Source organism: Schistocerca gregaria, chromosome 1, assembly GCF_023897955.1.
Source record: "Schistocerca gregaria isolate iqSchGreg1 chromosome 1, iqSchGreg1.2, whole genome shotgun sequence".
In the NCBI taxonomy this organism is placed as follows: domain Eukaryota; kingdom Metazoa; phylum Arthropoda; class Insecta; order Orthoptera; family Acrididae; genus Schistocerca; species Schistocerca gregaria.
Window position 1 is genome coordinate 1,099,025,188 of NC_064920.1, and position 15,259 is coordinate 1,099,040,446.

The 15,259-nt window shown below is 40.2% G+C and overlaps 1 protein-coding gene across 1 annotated transcript in view; it reads left to right on the forward strand.

Annotated features, from left to right (window-relative positions):
* The window catches only part of LOC126282363 (mitogen-activated protein kinase 1), a 358,007-nt gene that overhangs the window by 294,801 nt on the left and 47,947 nt on the right, over nucleotides 1-15,259 (forward strand). Inside the window, exons 2-4 of the mRNA XM_049982024.1 lie at nucleotides 7,498-7,624; nucleotides 9,096-9,206; nucleotides 9,848-9,982. Of these exons, the coding sequence (XP_049837981.1) occupies nucleotides 7,498-7,624; nucleotides 9,096-9,206; nucleotides 9,848-9,982 (373 nt within the window). The remainder of the gene's footprint in view (nucleotides 1-7,497; nucleotides 7,625-9,095; nucleotides 9,207-9,847; nucleotides 9,983-15,259) is intronic.

The window sequence follows — 15,259 nt, forward strand, 5'->3', positions numbered from 1 at the left end:
GGGGTGAATCGGATTGGCCGGCCGAGTATTTGAACCCCGATTTTTCTCGCTATGCATGAATTCGAGCTTGCGTGTTGGCGAACACACACACACACACACACACACACACACACACACACACACACACACACACACACCGAGAGAGAACAACTGTGTTTTATTTTAAACCTGCTGTCTTTCGCATTTTGTGTCAGTAAATTAGGCGCAGTCGCGAGACCGTGTCTTGCACCGCTCCGCTGTGGCATGCACTTGCGAAATTCGTAACAGACGCGTCGATGGGGTTGTCGGAGACGGCGTCGCCATTCCCTTTCGTTGGCTGTTGTGGCTGCCTCCAGTTCCCCACCCCTCCCCCTCCCCTACTCTCTCTCTCTCTCTCTCTCTCTCTCTCTCTCTCTCTCTCTCTCTCTCTCTCTCTCTCTCTCCCTCTCTCTCCCGCCTCGCCGCTTCCCTCACCCTTTCCGCTCAGCCCGCTCCCGCCATTATTGATTGTGGTACTGCTGTTGGCGCGTACGCCGAGGGTGCAACGCCTGACGCTGTAGCACGCGGAACGGAAGACCGCGTCTTGCAGAACAAAGGATACACACACCTACCTGTTGGCTGTCAGCGCGTTGCACATCATTTCATTCCCTCTCTAAAAAGCTGCGTTCACAGTGGCACCGACAACGACCGCCATACACCGTCGGCAGAGGTCGACCGATAACATTGGAATCTATTCTACCAAGGAGTTTAGTCTACTTTAACCTCCCAGTGCGGGATGGATGCCCCGACGCCTGTCTGCTTGGAGACGAGTGCTGCATTGCGGCTGTTGCCATTAAAATGATCAGTGAACTATATCTGTCTCGAAAAGAAAGTGGCGAATTCTGTACAATCTTCCCTCAGTTATTCGAAATACCAGAGAAGTTTTGCGAATGTATGAGGTGTAAATGGAAACGTTGTATTACAAACAAACTGCCGCAGAGCTTAAAAGAAATTCAGCAAAACTTTAACCTTGAATGACGGTCATTTAGAGTACGCGAGAGAGGCAAATTTTGTATTAAGATGCTCTGATCGCTTAAAGCACTGAAGTGCAAACACATACACCACATTTGCAAACCATATCCTGCTGGGATAAAAAGTCATGAAGCAGCAGCAGTAATTTGTAGGTAGCTAATGGCCACCTACGACAACAGAAAGAAGATCCACTACAGTAACTTAAACATAACATACGCCACCATTCTCACTTGAACAAATTATTTTTTGAGGTTATAATTCACGCTTAAAATTTCCGGCAAAGATTTTGCGTAGTTTGGGGTTCTAAAAAAGCTACGGGTTCAGTTCATAGATATCGAGCTATATCCCGATTATGATATTTTTCGTTCTCACAGTGCCGCAAACCCCTCCTTTCTTGAACTAAAATTTTCAGTTTCTCACAGTTCCACGTATGAGAACGTCGGCTGATTCGACCGAAGAAAAAAAAAGTGACTTTAATTTCACCGATTGTCGTCCGAAGTCCGTACGTTTGGTCGGTGCGATCGGCTGTATTATGACCGCGCTCGTAGTGGCGTACTGATTAGAAAAGATATCGGTGCTACGGTGACGGCATCATCTGCCGAAAACGGCCGATCTTTTCAAATCAGTACACCACTATCTGCATGGGCACAATGCAGCCGATCGCAACGACCGAACGTACAGACTTCGGAGGACAATCAGTGAAATAAAGATAACTTTGATTTCTTCGGTCTAATCAGCCGACGTTCTCACAACGCGAAATACGGACAGTGAGAAACTGAAAATTTTAGTCAAGAAAGGAGGATTTTTCGGCACTGTGAGGATGAAAAATATAATCGGGACATGGCTCTGAACCAGTGGACAGAAATCGCAGCTTTATTGGAAACCGAAAGTAGGCAAAATCTTTGCCAGAAATTTTAAGCGTAAATTATAACCTCAAAGTAATTTGTTCACGTCAGAGGGGTGACGTATCGTATACTTAAAATTACTGTAGTGGATCTCTTTAGGGTTGTGATATTTGGGCATTAGCTATCTGTGAATTATTATTATTGCTTGCTGGTGTTTTAACCCCAGTAGGATGGTGATACTGTTACATGAGGTGGTTTGAAGTGCTAAAGCACTGAAAAGTGATATCACATACACTACATTTGCAGAGCACCTTATTCCAAAGTTTGTTTGCATTTCACACACACGCTGAACGACAATCTTTGAAGGTTAATTGACATGTGTCTGTTCCGCCGAATTTATTTGAAACTGAGCAGAATGTTTATAACTTCCATTTTCAGTGACACCACGAATCATCTCGAGCATGTAATAGAACGTTTCTCTCTTCGTCTCATATAATCATAAAACTTCCGTGGTTACTTCAGTAACTGAGGAAAGAGTGTACAGTGCTCACAACTTTCTTTCCGACTGAGATGTAACAGGGGTGGAAAAAGTATGGAAACATCAAAAACACAACACATTGTTCTGCCTGATACGGTATACGAAAACCATTGGCTTTCAAACCAGTTTCCAGTCATCTTGGAACAGATAAGTACAGATTCCTATGTAGGTTCTGGTAAAGGTGATGGAGGTGGATAACGAAAGCGCACCATTAACTCCAAAGCAGACCAAAATGGCTCAATAACATTGAGACCTGGTGACTGGCAGTCACGAGACACGAAAACTCGTCCACGTGCGTACAAAACCGGTCCCGGACGATGCGAGCTGTGAGAACATGGGCCATGTCGTCTTGGAATACAGCGTCACCTTTGGGGAGCAAATATGGTTTGTTGGTTACTTACATATTCCATAAATGGTGTGGAACGAGCCTGTTACATCCATTATTGGTGTTAACATTGATGAACACATTGTTTTAGTCCTTAACATGAACTACACCTAAAAGCTACCAGTTCGTATTTAGAAATTCATCAGCTGTCCAAGATAAATGATTTTAAATTAGATTTAAAACTTGCTTTGCAACCGGTCGGACATTTTATGTTATTGGGCAAATGAGCTCCTTTCGGAACTACTAACAGCTTTTAATAATGGATAATAAAGGTTAATTTTCTCTCTAGTGTTGTAGGTGTGGACCTAACTTTTTCTCAAATCGTGATGGATTATTTATGACGAATTTCACTAGCTATGTATGTATTATGACGGCACAGTTAAAATGTCTAGGTCCTTGAGGAGGTATCTGCATTACGTGCGTTGGTGGAAACCACTTACACTCTAAAGGGGGGGGGGAGGGTGGGGGGCGGAGAGGAACACGCCCTACGAAGGAATTATCTGAATGTTAGTCCCTTTGTGATTTTTCCCAAGTCACTAAAATTTTTTACGCTTCCAACATTGTTTGAATTATCCAACTCAACCCTTTGCATTCTGTCTGTGAAGTATGATTCAAACTATCTGCGTGTGAAGTCACAAGTTCAGTAAAATTTGAATTTTTCTAATACACAAACGTCTTGGAATGATTAGAGAAAATACCAACTGGCGGTATTTTATTATTTAAGGCGGTACCATTTGGTGGGATGCATAAGTAGCATTCTTAGTCGAGCAGCTATTCAAACTGTGATATGCTAAGTAAGCTGTGTCCACTTAAGTGAGAGTTTACACTTCAGCACATCACTTTTTCGAATATTTTGGAAAAAGATGTTTGTACGGAAATTGGACGATTATTGTTTAAATCATTCTTGTCATTCTTAACAATTGCGTATTTCAACCTCTCTGGAAAATTTCGTGTGCCGGTGATGCATTGCGTATATTACTAAGGACACTATCTAGTAAGTTGGAATAAGTTTTCAGAATTCTGTTCGAAATTCTATCAACACCACATGAACTGTTGTACTACGGCGTAGACATGATCTACTCAGTCATTGGCAGTAATGCGACCTTGCAAGATAACACTGAGTTTCGTGGGATGCCATGATATGGCTGCCCAAATCGTCACTGAGCCCCCGTCTAGGGGCGAAAACACAGCCAGAAGTTGAAAACAGTGTGAAACAAGACGTATCCAACCAAATGTCTTTCTTCCACTGCTCGATAGTCCAGGTTTCTAGCTTCGTACCCACGTTTTCTGTTAGGGATATTTGCGTCACTGGTGAGTGTTCTTGGAATTCCAGTTCACCCTTCAATTCACTGCTTATGGAGTTCCCTTCAGTTGTTTCAGCACTGGTAGGATTTGCGAGTGCTAAATTCGGTTGTCCAGTGGCTTTCGCAGCTGTCGTTCTCTTATTTCCTGTCACTATACTCTTCAGCGACCGACTGTCATGATCACTCAGCACCTACATTCGTCTGTGTTGTGACTTAGCAGGCGATTTTTTTTACTTCCCTGTATGCCATTATGCAAGCACTCACCATACAAGCACCAACAATTTGCCTACGTTTAAATTCACTTAGGTCCAACATAAAGCACTCACAACTATGCAGAACGTTGTTCTGATCACAACTGATACTTGCAGCGCATCGAGGTCTTCCTACGGGTGCCGTTCATGATGAAATACAACAGAGCTAGCATCTGCATTTATGTTCAGACATGCATTTTTCGCAATGTTTCTACGTTTTTGTTCAACCCCTGTACCTCATTCACATGCATTCGGCGTTTTTTGTTGTTAAAAACACTGAGATGCACCACTCATCACCAAGTAAAGAGCTGTCATGGCAACCATCCTGCTCAAGGAGATTAGAGTAGCTACTAGTCTCCCTGATAGAATAGATCCTAACCTATCCTCCTCCATCCCATCAGAAATTGAACCCATTTAGGTCTAAGCAGTTTGCGATTTTGGGAGTAAGTGTCTTGAAGAGATGCCGCACATTATTTCCAGTCCGCGAAAGGCTGCCAGTCTGTTGACAATGTAGTGAAATTCGCGAGTGGCGGTGAGTCCACCTCTCTATTCCCTCCCCCCAATTATGTCTCAAAATATGTGGTTTCTGGCCAATCTGTGTAATGTAAACATAGCAAAATCCATCATCAGTGCATCTCGGGAAGTGGCAGTAAAACTCCTCTTAAATAACGGGCTTTATAAAGCAAATGCCATTAGAAGGCGATGAGCTTATTTGCAACTGGAAATTTCATGTCCTTGTTTCATGAAATTGCTCGTAGAACTCTCCGTAGGTGCTGACACGTGTGGACATAGTGCACTCTCGTGAGACATTTACATACTTTTCTTACAGGGGACAGAACTGTCAATGCCAGAAACAGCAGTATCTTTAAAAATAGCATAACAATTATATTAGTAGTTAATTAATCATGACTCAGTACCTAGTAGAGAGGTATGGAGACAGGAATTCGAGAGTGAACTTTCAGTGTCACTGTACAAGTGTAAGCTATTACAATTTCCCTAAGTTCAACTTGTTGATCGTATCAGGAACTCATAGAGTCGTTCTCTGTAGACAACCCCCCCCCCCCCCCCTCCCAAAAACCTGTGCTATGTCAAACTTATCATAATTTTAAGGAGCTGCTTAAGAATCTCTACTATCCATTTGAAGAACATCATTCAGTATCCGCAGTTCTTAAGAAACTGACTGTTACAGTCCATTTCCACTAGGAAGATATTCGAAGTGCTTTCTGCTATACATGCGTGTGTGTGTGTGTGTGGGGGGGGGGGGGGGGCAGCAGGTGAAAATATGGCCTGTAACAATCATCTTTAACCAGATGAGTTGGTGTAGTGACTAAAATTATACACTCATAGGTGGTGATAACTGGTATTCAAAATCACATCTGTAACAAAGCTATGACCTGTTTCCTTTCCACCTTCGTTGACCTGATTCATAACTCCGACTCTAATGATGCAGACAGCTCTTTCATCTCCAACCTTCCTGCCATTCAGAAGATGAGTTCTTGGAGATTCATTTCATGTGGTGCATGCTATCTTTGTAATAACATCTCTGACTGGCATTTAGTGAGCATTTCTTTGCTACTTTCAGTCACTGATAACATACATAGCTCTTGCTGATGCATCCCCAGCCCCCTTATCTCATTTAGTCCAGTGAAAGATAGTAACTGTGAAACACAATTGTTCTTTTGCTCAGAATCGTGTAGACATTCTTTAGTCAGAACTTCACTCTGCACAAGACATTTGCAACTCTCTCATTTTCTGGCTGCAACAGAAGTGGTAGTACGTCATTACAGTTTGTTTATTATTAACATTTCCAGATCGCTTGTATAGACAGTTGTTATCTTGATCAGTACATTGATCATTTTCAAGAAAGCTGGATGTATACATGTGTGAAGTGCAGCAATATTTTTTTACTTGTATGTATATGTTCTACTCACATCATTCCTGCCAAAAGTTAGAAAATACTTACTATGGTATATTTAATTGATGTACAAAGGAGTGTGTAATCTTTTGGTGTGGTCTTTTGATATAAGAGTAAAGTGCAGGAGCAGCAATGCAGCTTTAGAATTTTGCATGGCTTTCCTAAGCAGTGTTTGCACATGTTGCATTTGTTGCGAAAAGAAGAATGCACTGCAAGTTGTTGTTGGGTGCAGTATGTGAATAATGGCATGTGGCCCTTATTTTCTTACCAATTTTGTCCACAGTGATATAATTGCTAGCTTGTCAGATGTGTTAAAGAGACAATGAGGCTGGAATTTCTCATCTGATAGTGCAATTTAGTGATGCTGTGAAGTAAGAAATGTTCACTCACCAAGGGGAGAGAATACAAAGTATATGATATGCCATACAATTTTACGATCTGAAAACAGTCATACACGGGTGACATAAGCAATGCAGTACAAATATGTTGGATGGAGGTGAAAGGCTCGGGAGCACTGTGATATTTATTTATGGAAGTGAAAGTATAAATTCAGCATGCAAAAAGAACAAATCTCTGTCAAAGGCAGTGTTGTTGTAATCTCATCAAAAACAGTTTTGTTTTGGTAAATGGTTTATGTGTGGAATCGAATGCTAAAGTACTTCTGCAGGCAGCCAGCTAATAGGTCTCCTTACTTTTTGGATATTTTCTGCAGCGCTACATACCACAGACACGCCACAGCTAGTCACTTTTGTGTCTGGGCAGGACCTACAGACTGTTGAACATGCCATGAATGAGGCTACACACTATTTGACCCACTATCTGTCAAAACAGAAGAATAGTGGTTAAGTGTTGGCAGTGCAAGAAATTCAAAATTTTTGTTCTGTTTTTGCCTCCATACATTCTGTGAAATTGAAAGGAAATGCAGTTGTAGGAACTTAACTTTTCCTGTGATAATTTGTGAGATAATTTGATTCCATCTTCAGGTGTAACAGAAGCTGTGCCTTCAGAGCTCATCAAGAGAGCATATGATGATCCTGGAAGACGCCAACATCAGTTTCAGAAATATTTCGCTTGTCTTCATGTCTTCATGTTTTCTTGCGCTTACTTTCTTTCACTGGAGAGAGAGAATACTAGGTTGGCTAATGTACAGCTGACACTAGTATGATGTATTCTGTATTGTAGTTGATTACATTCCATTTAGTAGTTACAAGCACAAATCTAACACTCATTGCAAATAAGATTTTATAATGTTCCCCTTTTGTTTTTCAGATCTGCCTATGACAATGTCACAAAAACGAAGGTGGCAATTAAAAAGATCTCACCCTTCGAACACCAGACGTACTGTCAGAGAACACTAAGGGAAATTAAAATCCTGACGAGGTTTAAGCATGAAAATGTAAGTACCATGACATTTTGAGTACTGGACATATCTGGGCAATAATTAAATATTTATTGTATTTTTCCTTTGTTCTGATCAACAGAACTGTGTTATTTCTGGATGAATTGTAATAACAATAGTAAATAAATCCATTCAGTCTGGGTTGTCACCATAAGCATCCACTTACATTGTTTTATGTGTCTTGCAATTTGGTGGTCACCAACATGCGTTTCAAATTTTAAAACATGAAAAGGAGAAGTAAATGTAACATTTTTCTAATAAAATGTGTGTATTATTAATATTAATATTAATATAAATGGAAACGGAACGACTGCTCCTAGAATGGAATACTGCAGTATCTGCGGAATTTTTCCAGAAGTTGTATGAAGCAACAGAAAACAAAATTGATATAAATAACTGAACACATTTCATAGAAGAGTAAGAGGCATACGTTATTAAAAACACAGATGAAGTGCCACTTCAGACATTAAAAACAACAAACATAAAACTATCTCAGATACTGAATTAGCATGGAGGAAGAAGAGATACAAATAGGAGCAGGACATTTCAATACTGTTAACTGGATTTGGTAGCTCTGATAAGGCATCTCCTTGAAACAAGGAATGATGGAGAACAAGGCACAAGAGGAGATGACAATAAAAACATGTAGCTTAAGAAAACAAGTGGCTGGTGTAGTGTTAGTGGAAGTGTAGCAAGAATGAAAGGCAGTGAAAGAATACTCTGAGGAAAATTCAATTAGTCTCAGATGGGCTTTAGCACTTTTATTTGATGAAAGTTCTAGCAGGTAACTTAGTGTCATTGCTGCCCCCTCCCCTACCCTCCCTCCTCCTCACCTCTTCTCCTTCATTGTCCATTACAGATAATGGAAGTATAGTGATAATCGGTACTGTGATTTTTTTTCATGTCAGAGGTGTTTCTGATTTATTCTCTGTTTTCCAGTTACCTATGTTACCCTATTTCAGAATGAGTTATTTGCAAGTTCATTTATCCTACAAGGTTCTGCACAGTTCTAGTCATTCTGTTGACTGAAATGGTATGCTAATGCCATCAGGACTGTCAGCAATCATTTCAGTGACTCCTGAAACTGCAAATTTCACATATTAATTGTTTTTTGAAAATTATTCTACATGATATATTTTTCAAATTCTTATGGGTGCTATGAACTTCCCTTCAAGTAATATTTATTCCAGATAATAATTCACAAACAAGCAAAATTTGGTTGAAATTGCATTAAGCATTTTATTGATTCACTCATTTTTGCGTTGTGCTCTTTCTCTTTGTCACTCCTAAAGGGTCAATCAATCCAGTGTCTTTTTTTCTCGCTCCTTGTTGTAAGTAATATATGTACAAATTTTATCTGAAATTGCTCCAAACATACATACTGTATAGTTACAGTTTTTCAGTTTTCAGGTGTATGTTTCTATCATGTTGTATTTGTATTGTATTTAATTATGAATATTTTCAACAGATTATAGATATCAGAGACATAATTCGAGCAGTGACAATAGATCAGATGAAAGATGTGTACATTGTGCAATGCCTTATGGAGACTGATCTTTACAAGCTCCTCAAAACACAGGTAAGGCTATGTGGAAAGACAGCTTATAAATTTACATCACCATTTGTGCATGTCAATGAGGGAATTAATTTTTGCAGCTATATTGTGCTTTTCTATCTTAATGCTATTTTAAACTTTGTAGGAAAGCTCTTGTAGAATGTAAATATGCTTGAAAAAAGGAGACACTCACTAAAAAGCAGAACCATCTGTGTGTTTTACTGTAGCTTGTCAAATGACAAATTCAAAAGCTAGCTTGTTTCCTTTCTTTTGTGTGTGTCGATTGACAACTGAAGACTTCTACTTTCAGTGAGTGGTGCCCTTTAAACTAAAAGTATTTGGTCCTATTTTAGTTAGTCTCAAGTTTGGAAAGTATCATATCCTTAAATTTTCTTTTCTGTTTCCAGTTGGGTGACAAAGATTATAACTGTAATGAACTCCATAGTTGAAGGTTCAGTGCTTTCTTCTACATCGCCTTTTATTGCTAATGATATTTTGATGTAATTGTAATCTGTGTTTTTTCTCTACTCTTTTAATTTACAGGTAGTTTATTTATTTAATCAATGCAATTATTTTGCTTATAAAACAGCTCATAAGATCTTGTTTCTTTATTTGTAAGCTTAAATTTCATGTCTACTAATGAGATATCTATTCTGATGTTTCAGAAACTGAGCAACGACCACATTTGTTACTTTCTGTATCAAATACTAAGAGGCCTGAAGTACATCCACTCGGCAAATGTGTTGCATCGTGATCTCAAACCCAGCAACTTGCTACTCAATACAACTTGTGATCTCAAGGTATATTAATCCATGTTCATTTAAAAAGCTTTTGTAATTTACTGATGCTTTCCCGTGGTGTGCACATTTTATCTTGGTGTTATAGGTTAATTTGAGCATAGGTGAACATCTTAAGTGGTGTTAAAAAGTATTGTTATTTTTATGAGTAATGACAGAGTAAGGTGGTGTAGTGGTATGACACTGGATTTATATTTGGAAGGACAGCAGTGGAAATCCCATCATTTCATATTATTTTCAAGAAGTCCTATGAAGACACTAAGCACTGGACTAAAAAGAATTGATCAACACACTGTCTGAAAAGGCTTTGGAAGGCCCAGTGGTATTGATTGACCACCATGTTATCCTCAAGTTGTAGGCATCACTGGATACAGATATGGAAGGGCATGTGGTCAGCATACTGCTCTCCTGGCCATTGTCAGTTTTTGTGACTGGAGGTGCTACTTCTCAATTAAGTAGCTCCTCAGTTGTCCTCACAAGGACTGGGTGCATCCCTCTTGCGAACAGCACTCAGCAGACTTGGACAGTCACCCATCCACATGCTAGCTGAGCCCAACAGCACTTAACTTCAGTGCTCTAGCAGGAACCAGTGTTACCACTGCGACAAGGCAGTTGCACAAAGAGTACTAATAGATAGAAATGTTGTTAATATCCATTCTGAACGTCAGGTTAAACCATTGATGTCTTTGTAGAGAGTGTTTTCAGACTTGGTACTGTTGTTGTAGTTGTTGTTGTGGTTGTGGTCTTCAGTCCTGAGACTGGTTTGAGGCAGCTCTCCATGCTACTCTATCCTGTGCAAGCTTCTGCATCTCCCAGTATCTAATGCAACCTATATCCTTCTGAATCTGCTTAGTGTATTCATCTCTCGGTCTCCCTCTACGACTTTTACCCTCCACGCTGCCCTCCAATACTAAATTGGTGATCCCTTGATGCCTCAACACATGTCCTACCAACCGATCCCTTCTGGTCAAGTTGTGCCACAAAATTCTCTTCTCCCCAATCCTATTCAGTACTTCCTCATTAGTTATGTGATCTATCCATCTAATCTTCAGCATTCTTCTGTAGCACCACATTTCAAAAGCTTCTATGCTCTTCTTGTCCAAACTATTTATCGTCCATGTTTCACTTCCATACATGGCTACACTCCATACAAATACTTTCAGAAACGACTTCCTGACACTTAAATCTATACTCGATGTTAACAAATTTCTCTTCTTCAGAAACTCTTTCCTTGCCATTACCAGTCTACATTTTATATCGTCTCTACTTCGACCATCATCAGTTATTTTGCTCCCCAAATAGCAAAATTCCTTTACTACTTTAAATGTCTCATTTCCTAATCTAATTCCCTCAGCATCACCCGACTTAATTCGACTACATTCCATTATCCTCATTTTGCTTTTGTTGATGTTCATGTTATACCCTCCTTTCAAGGCACTATCTATTCCATTCAACTGCTCTTCCAAGTCCTTGGTACTATAATTGTGTTCTATTATTACCAATAATTGTCTTTTTTTTAAAGTCATTACATATATCAGTTTGTGGATGATTTTGATGTTTTCTACCCCTTGAAACTTGCAATTATGATTCATCAATTTTAACCTCTGAGTCAATGATTACAGGATAATTCATGTAATACAGATTATATATTTTCTATGAAAGGAATCACATATCTAAATATTAATGACACCTATTAATGTATCAAAACTATCAGTAATTGGGGGGGGGGGGGGGGGGGTCCAATTTAGGACTTAGCTAGTGTGCATAAATGGCTGATAGTGAAAGGCTTAAAGGTCCTCCTGCCAAGCAGGATAATGTCCACCTTTCAGTTACTGAAATTCTGCTTGCCTACCAACTGCAGAATGGTAGGAAAACTGACCATAAAAATGAGGTCATTTGGGAACTGTGCGGAGCAGGAACCTTTATAAAATAATTGTTTTATTGGAGTGTGGCAGTATAAGCTAATAAGTCTGTGGAGTAGGAGTTGCATGGCTGCTACACGGTATTCTACAAATGTTTCCTATGATTTACTTATTAAATATTTCAGTTTCAGAAGTGCCGCTAAATTATTAAATTGCCTTGACCTCCAGAGTGCTCTTCAGTCTCTCCAGTGAACATACCAAATAGATTAACATTTCATAACATCCAGGACTTCCTCCTCCATGTACTTCGAAAAGTAGAAATGATCATGCAGAATCATCAGAGAAAGAAACCTCCACAGGATAAATTGTACTGTCTGTTGTTACTATGTAGAGAGGTGGCTAGCATTAAAGGACAACAAGAAGCAGTTTTTGAAACCAAGGACCTTCCTCCCACTTGTACGAGAACTGATTCTGGTCCTCTTCCAAATAGGGAATGTTTAGATTCTGTCTTTGGTGAGAGGTACACCACTGTGCTGTATTTCATTTTGCAGATTGTTGTGGTCACATTTTAATGTAGTGTGTGGTTTTTTATTTTGATACTTGCTGTGCCTTTCATTTTATCTCACAAGATACGAGGGAGGTTTGAAAAGTTCTCGAAACAGAATAGTCTTGGTCCAACAATGTTCCAGTGCCTTGATCGCATCTCGAAAATGAGTTTCCTCCAGGCCTAAAAAATAGTTGTCAACTCCAGCTATCAGTTCTTCACCTGAAGTGAATCTTCGTCCACCAAGAAAAATTTTCAGTTTTGGTAAGAGGTGGAAGTCTGGCAGAGCCATATCAGGTGAATAAGGCAGGTATGGCAACAGTTGGTACCTTAGTTTGTGTAATTTTGCCATGGCGATGGCAATTATCTTGCAGATAAGTTTTTCATTTCTAATTCTCTAGTTAACATGTGATACACTCTTTCAGATGACATCTGGCAAATATGAGCAATTTCACACACTTTCAATCAGAGATCCCCCATGACCATTTTGTGCAATTTTGCAATGATTTGTGGAGTAGTGGCACATTTTGGCCAACCACTGTGCGGATCATCATCTAAGCTCTCCCGACCAAAAATTTATTCGTCCACTTGGCAACAGTTGAATATGAAGGAGCAGATCCCACAGTGTGTTCTGGAAATCAGCATGAATGTCCTTTGCTTTCATACCTTCCTTTACGAAGTACTTAATCACTGTTTGAATCTCAGTTTTTTCCATCTTTGCAAATCACTACGCGGGAACAACAACAGAGCCATGTCACTGCCACAGCTCTCTTCCAAGAACACTGATGTGGCATGTGTTTACAGGCAACAGTCCAATAAATATCACGTGAACAACTTGTTGTAGTAGCACTGATCTCTGATGGTGGTTCCGAGAACTTTTCAAACTACCCTCGTACCTGTTAGTATGTTATTGGGCAATTGTGAGTGGGGTGTAAATAATAGGAGGTAATGGTAATCATCCAATCTACAGTCAAGGTGTTAAGTGCTGACAGGCACACAGATGAGATTCAAATTGTTGCTGAGTTTTTGGACAGTGTTCTCCTTCAGAGCTAATATATGGCTACATTTTCTAGGTGCTGCAGGCTGATGGATAGGTTTTTGAGTAAATTAACTGTGTGTGTGTGTGTGTGTGTGTGTGTGTGTGTGTGTGTGTGTGTGTGTGTGTGTGTGTGTGTGTGTGTGTGTGTGAGAGAGAGAGAGAGAGAGAGAGAGAGAGAGAGAGAGAGAGAGAGAGAGAGAGAGAGAGAGAGAGAGAGAGAGAGAGAGGTTGATGTCCATTTACTGTAATAGAGCTATAGATTATCCAGTATATAAATAAAATAGAAAGAAACTTCCACATGGGAAAAATATATTAAAAACAAAGATTCCAAGACTTACCAAGCGGGAAAGCGCCGGTAGATAGGCACAATGAATAAAACACACAAACACACACACACAATTTCGAGTTTTCGCAACCGGCGGCTGCTTCGTCAGGAAAGAGGGAAGGAAAAGGAAAGATGAAAGGATGTGGGTTTTAAGGGAGAGGGTAAGGAGTCATTCCAATCCCGGGAGCGGAAAGACTTACCTTAGGGGTAATGACTATGCGAATGTAGACGAGATGTGGCTCAAATTCAAAGATATAGTAGCAACAGCAATTGAGATATTCATACCTCATAAATTGGTAAGAGATGGAACGGATCCCCCGTGGTACACAAAAAAGGTCCGAACGCTGTTGCAGAGGCAACGGAAAAAGCATGCGAAGTTCAGAAGAACGCGAAATCCTGAAGATGTGCTAAAATTTACAGACGCGCGAAATTTGGTACGTACTTCGATGCGAGATGCCTTTAATAGGTTCCACAACGAAACATTGTCTCGAAATTTGGTAGAAAATCCGAAGAAATTCTGGACGTATGTAAAGTACACAAGCGGCAAGACGCAGTCAATACCTTCGCTGCGCAGTGCCGATGGTACTGTTATTGACGACTGTGCCGCTAAAGCGGAGTTATTGAACACAGTTTTCCGAAATTCCTTCACCAGGGAAGACGAATGGAATATTCCAGAATTTGAAACACGAACATCTGCTAGCATGAGTTTCTTAGAAGTAGATACCTTAGGGGTTGCGAAGCAACTCAAATCGCTTGATACGGGCAAGTCTTCAGGTCTAGATTGTATACCGATTACGTTCCTTTCAGATTACGCTGATACTATAGCTCCCTACTTAGCACTCATATACAACCGCTCGCTCACCGATAGATCTGTACCTACAGATTGGAAAATTGCACAGGTCGCACCAGTGTTCAAGAAGGGTAGTAGGAGTAATCCATTTAACTACAGACCTATATCATTGACGTCTGTTTGCAGTAGGGTTTTGGAGCATATACTGTATTCAAACATTATGAATCACCTCGAAGGGAACGATCTATTGACACGTAATCAGCATGGCTTCAGAAAACATCGCTCTTGTGCAACGCAGCTAGCTCTTTATTTGCACGAAGTAATGGCCGCTATCGACAGGGGATCTCAAGTTGATTCCGTATTTCTAGATTTCCGGAAAGCTTTTGACACCGTTCCTCACAAGCGACTTCAAATCAAGCTGCGGAGCTATGAGGTATTGTCTCAGTTGTGCGACTGGATTCGTGATTTCCTGTCAGGAAGGTCGCAGTTCGTAGTAATAGACGGAAAATCATCGAGTAAAACTGAAGTGATATCAGGTGTTCCCCAGGGAAGCGTCCTGGGACCTCTACTGTTCCTGATCTATATAAATGACCTGGGTGACAATCTGAGCAGTTCTCTTAGACTGTTTGCAGATGATGCTGTAATTTACCGTCTAGTAAGGTCATCCGAAGACCAGTATCAGCTGCAAAGCGATTTAGAAAAGATTGCTGTATGGTGTGT